Source organism: Anneissia japonica, unplaced genomic scaffold (genome assembly GCF_011630105.1).
Source record: "Anneissia japonica isolate Jap-2015-1 unplaced genomic scaffold, ASM1163010v1 scaffold24_len2511860_cov200, whole genome shotgun sequence".
Lineage (NCBI taxonomy): Eukaryota > Metazoa > Echinodermata > Crinoidea > Comatulida > Comatulidae > Anneissia > Anneissia japonica.
In genome coordinates this window covers 2060623-2066764 of record NW_022730786.1, presented here as the reverse complement: position 1 = coordinate 2066764, position 6142 = coordinate 2060623, and the positions used below count along the sequence as shown (strand labels likewise).

General features: G+C 30.9%; 1 protein-coding gene across 1 annotated transcript in view; it reads right to left on the bottom strand.

Annotated features, from left to right (window-relative positions):
* LOC117115076 (THO complex subunit 7 homolog) overlaps positions 1-6142 on the bottom strand; it is a 24218-nt gene that overhangs the window by 15796 nt on the left and 2280 nt on the right. Inside the window, exons 5-6 of the mRNA XM_033258739.1 lie at positions 4260-4326; positions 986-1055 (exon numbers count right to left, since the gene is read on the bottom strand). Coding sequence (XP_033114630.1) covers positions 986-1055; positions 4260-4326 — 137 coding nt within the window. The remainder of the gene's footprint in view (positions 1-985; positions 1056-4259; positions 4327-6142) is intronic.

The window sequence follows — 6142 nt, the reverse complement described above, 5'->3', positions numbered from 1 at the left end:
CTGTAAACCAATCTACTGGATTGAATATTTAAATATTATTACTTATTTTAATAAGTCATTTACTACATCATGAGGTATGCAACATTGTTAAATTATTATACAATATGTACAATGTTGTTTGAATAGAAAAAATTCGCCAACTTCAAATTGGCTATTTAAACATATTGTGTGCAATGAATGATTTTAAATATATCACATAACAAATGTGATTCGGCTAAAACGTGAGCACGTTGGGAGTAGGACATTGGGAACAGGAAGCCTGCATATGTGACTCCCGGCTACTTTGCAACAGTTGGTAGCTATGGGGAAGGACAAGATGACATTAAACATGACACATCGCTAAGCTTAAAGCATTGGCTCCAGATCTGAGTCATACAATCAGCTGGTTTCCTGGGATCCGACACAGCTAGGCTTCAAAGTCTCAAGCCTGCAAAGATCGTACTAGGCAGAGATGGAACAGCTTCACCTGAAATTGGTGAAGGGGCAAAAAATCTGCAACCAAGGGGGAAAAGTTTAAGTCAGATGGTATTAGTTTTGATGAAATTCTCACCCGAGCTCTAATGTTTTACCCCCAAGAATATTACAGAATTCTTATAGCTTGCAACGGTAGCATGCCACGGAGGTCATTCCAAAGTTCAATACTATTCACCATGGGAATAATGTACCTAGTACAGGGAAGTTCTGAGCATGGATTGTAAATATAAGAAGACATAAACAAGAGGAAAAAACTCAATTTAAATAATCAAGAGATTAAACTTTCTAACTTCCTCACTGTATCCATAGAATGATGTGAGAACAGTGCATTACATTACAAAAATTAGATTTGGAATTCTGTATTTTTTTGCTGTCAAAAATATCTTCCTGTGAAAACCTACAGTTCTTATCATCGTAAGACATCTCTCGTTAAGTACTAAGTACGGCAATTGATATGCAAGGCTAGGGGAATGTACCCTAGTGATATGATAATCAGGTCACATGATCATACCTTGTAGAATTCTCTGGAGCTCGAGCAACGAGTTGATGAGAACATGGAACTGCTTCTGTCTACTCTCAAGCTATTGGATGGGAAATTAAAAAATATTCATTAAATAATAATTATATAGTAATTAATTACTCAAAAAAATCATAATCATTGCATAAGACATATATAATGCTTATCAATATATGGCAAATTCTTTTGGGAATAAACATAATCATAATGAAAAGACAGAAATAAATAAAAGCTTTTAATAAAATTACTTTCGTTTTTCTATAATGTTTGTTCAATATGTTTAACTCATATTTTTAAATTATGATAATTTATCTAGCAGAGCTACTCAGTTGGAAGAGCGGGCATCAATGCCCTATCCTCTTTTAGACAAAAAAATTTATATCTTGTTTAAAGAATGTTCCAAAGCAGAATGATCCAAAAGCAGAAAAAAATAAATAAAATTTTGTTTTCTCATTCAGTAAACTTCATTGCTAAAAGCACCCAAGTGGAAGAGAAAATAAAATAAAAATATTATTGACAAATAAAAAATGTGAGCATGAGTAGTATGAAAAATTCAAATTTTAAAATATTCTAAGCAAAGCTAGCCAAAATACAAAATGGAATATTTTAGATTGCATACAATACAGTATATTTAATAATAATAAAAGGTACAAAAAAAAGGGGAAAATACCAGAACTACTCAAATATAGCATAATAACCCCTCTTTAGAAATATAGAATATGGCACTATAAAAGGTATACAGTACATTAAAAGCTATACAGGAAATAGAAAGTTCCTTCCTACTTTAACAACAATTGACCAAAAAATACTGTAAGTAAAGCAAAAGTTGCACTTTTTCTAGGATTTTTTTAGATTTATATGCAACAGAGGTGGATACAAAAAATACAAAAAGTGAGGGCCCAAGGATGGACTTCCACAGTATTGCACATCTAGATGGGTGTGCACCTCCTCAAGTTAACCTGAAGAGTACTATGTACACAAAGGCTATGTTTATAAAATTCTCAACTAGTCTTCAAAATGCTACATTTTTGCAGTATATTATTAGTAGATCAGGTTACCTTGTTATTGACACATAAATGATACAGAATACATGTAAATACATGTATTCTGTATCATTGACACGTAAATGATACAGAATACATGTATTTACAAACTTGTCATAATTATTCTTATTATTACCATATTTATCATATGTATACATACTGTATTTTTATGTTATTGAGTAATATTACGAAAAGTATTTTTAATTCTATGTGAGGATATTGTTGTTAATTTCACGCAATGTTATTCACAACAATTAGCTAAATGGCTATCCACCTACAGTATACTGTATCAGGACAGCACATGCAAAACTCTTACATTTCACAACAAAAAAACAACTTAAAGGGGTACTGTAAAAGCCAATTTCATACTATATAATGATATAATTTAAAGAAAAGTGGGTAAATACATATAGGCATAGACAATTAGGAGCAGGTAATTAGAATTTATTACAGTAATATCTTTCTTAATAATAATGATAATGACTGTTTGACTCAATAGAAAGATTGTTTGCTAAATCTATATCTACTTTATCAATTATTACTTTTAAATTTGTCTTAATTTCTATTGTTTGGTTCCATTATTCAAAACTTAAAGTGACTTTGGGAAAAGACCTACAAAAGCTGAAGCAGATTTTAATTTCTTGAACAATTTATTTATTCCTTTATATATACTTTTTCAAATACAAACCACTGAAACATAGTCACCAGACAGTCAATTTTCTCATGGAATTTCCTAAGAACTTTCTATTCTATGTGCAATTTTTTTATATTTATACTTCTGTATTATCAATGATGTATTTTAATTTGTAATAATATAAAATTGAATTGAATTGAAAGATAGCTTATCTATTAACAACAATAACAACATGTTCCTAAACTGAATAAAACTATATTTGGAATCACTCTTTACTGTGGATTTATACACAGTAACGATTCTACAAAATGTATTCTCTCCCACTTAAGTGGTTAAGACATGATAATTTTTCTTGAACTTTTCTCTTCAGTTTTAAAATATGTAAACATTTTTTTTTTACTTTCAATGCATAAGTGAAATATTCATATATTTGGAGAAGGCCCTTGGCTGCACAAAAATGATACACAAAATTGCCTGCTGAGATATATCTGCGAAAATCATTATAAAAACAGGTCTAGCTAAAAAAGATTCGAAAAGAAGGACGCTGAAGCAGATGTAGGATCCTAATTTGAAGTTAAGAACGCAGCAACACAAGCACCATTTTAGATAAACATTATCATAATTAAAATCTTAACATTGGAATAAACAAAATGATAAAAATTTGTCAAGCATCCAAATTAATGTATGGATTTTAATTTTTAGTTGATATTTATACACAAACATATGGAAGGCTGTAACTTGTGTTATCATAAAATAGGGACACAGCTGTTCCTTCAGACTTCCAAAATAGATCATATAAATTAAGACAGTAAAACTTCTCAATTATTGCATGAATTCTAAATAATTAATTGGGAAGCCGTGATTATATGATGGGAATGTGCGAGGGATTGATTACTAATTCATTCCTTTGAAAACAGCCATTCAATCACTCTTCCATCAAATTGGCTTCTCATATCTTGTTTTAAAATCACTTTAAATTCATCAATAGAGGGTGCTATATTCATAGAAAAGGGAATATTGCTCTAAAAATAAAGGAAATTTATAATATTTGATAATAATAAGAACATTCAGTATGTTTGTGTCTTTCTGGAAATACAGCCTAAAAAGTATTAAGTTAAATATCTAAGATATCTCTGTAAATTTGACTTAATTTCTTCAGCAGAATATTGTCAGGATCCATGGATAAAAAGTACTAATCTAATATAGGATTAACATAAATAGCTGAAAGGAAAGAGATAATGCATCCATTCCTGGTCATGTGACCAATCAGGAACAAGGGCAGCTGGGGATCAGTACAAAACAGTACATTTGAGTAAAACAAGACCCTGTACTCTAAGCCTAGGGAATTAGGTTAAACTGCCAAAGACCAGAATAATTTTCCAATCTTCCTGTCACTTAATTTTGTAGTATATATGTTAAAGTGTAAATCCTATGCAATTCCATTTTTTAGTGTAAAATGGGAATTTTTACATACAGCATTATTGTTGTTGAAGAATGCTATATGCTTTGACTTTTGATTTGAAAACCAACAGCTAAAAAAAAGACATACAGTAACTAAATACATAGAAATAAAAGTTTTAATATACAGTACCTTTTGTTCCAATGATATCTTGTTTTCATTTAAACCTGTTAAGTTTTCATCCAGTTCTTTTAATTTCCTATGTAAAAATTAGAATAAGGAAATAAAATCGCATTGAATCCAAAATCATAAGCAACATTTGCAAGAAAGCACCTACAGGTATTAATATTAACAATATAACTTGATGGAATCTTACATACAGTAGTATCAGGTGAATCTGTAGAGGATAGTATTGACAACTATTCCCACTGCCTTTTTGTATTCTCTTAATTTCTTTGCATTGTTTGAATTGTGCTGCTGTTAACAATTTGTAATGTGAAAGTGATTAATATAAACCATTTACATATAATTGTGAAAGTTGAATAAAATACAAATGTATGTACACAAAAACCATTGTCCATACAAAATGGGATTTGGGGATTTCTTTCAAATATGAAAGTGGAAAAAATGTCAAAGCTAGAAGTGTTTAAACAGGTGCTCCACACATGTGCAACACACATGTGCAACTTGCATCCACCTGTAACCTCATTACCTGAATAGTGCAAACCTACCCTTTAGGGGTTCAAATTATGTTCATATATTTAATATGTTTTTTAATGTAATATCAGCAAGCTTATACTATACAAAATCTTGTACAATAGAGACACCTGGTCTTTGGTGCACTTAAAGGAAGTCTGGCCAATGTCTTCACCATAATTATTATGTGGTGCAGTGTAGAAACTGTGCTACATCAGAGCTAATCCACAGGAAGAGCCAGATGGTGGACTTTGTGTAAAGTGACCATTGCTTTGGACATAAGAACATGGATATAATGAATAATCAATCACTGGTTGCCATCTAGCAGCCATTTTAAGAGGGCGAAGCGTGGACAGCATATAATAATTGGCAGTTCTGAATGGAGTTTAATCAATCAATTAATCAATAAGCTTTATTTATCCTACATAGGGCATTTATAGAAAAAAAACAGGACTGAATAGATAAAGATAATAAAAAAATATATAAAAATACACTAGAAAAACACAGTTTACATACAAAAGTATTAAAGGCATACAAATATCTTCTTATTTAATTTATCATAAAATATATGATATATATCAAAGGTGGGTAAAGTGAGGCCTGATGGCATTATTTTGTGGCCCGCAACAACCCTACAATGTGTAGACCGCCTACTAGCTTTAGTTAGAAAACTTCTGTTTTTATGGCCCGACACTGATTATCTGTAGAAATTAATAATTAAAACTGAGCATAAAGTGGTATAATAGCAGTGCTTGAAGTATCAAAGTTCAGGTGAGGCCCTCAGCGTCAAATAAAATATTCTTGTTGGCCTTCCAACCCATTTTCATGCCCACCCCTTATATATACGATATGATATACATGAAAGTGACCACAAGCAACACTTTGCTGAATCCAGTTCACTCTCATATCTACCCTAACAATATACAGTGTGATACTGAAAGAATGCCAAATGTCAAGTTCACTATTCCCATTATATGCAAAATTTACTTGGAGGAAACTTAGTGTCGCCAATAAGTCTAGTGTGATATGTTAAACAGTATTTCACTATTCTATCCTGCTTGTGCAGGCCAAAATACATGTTATGTGTGATTGTAGTAGGTAAAATAATAAAAACCCAAATATAGTTAGTGAAAATATTGAATGTATAATCTCTAAATACATTAGTTGACTATGGTGTCGGTCAAATGTTTACGAACTAGCTCGGCCATTCACATATATTAATGTCTGAATGAATGAATAAGTAATACAATGAATGTGTGAATGTATAAATGAATGAATGCATGACTGAATGAATGAAAGAATGAATGAATAAATACATCAATGAATGAATGAAGAAATGCATGAATGAATGAATGATTGATTGATTGAATGAATCTATG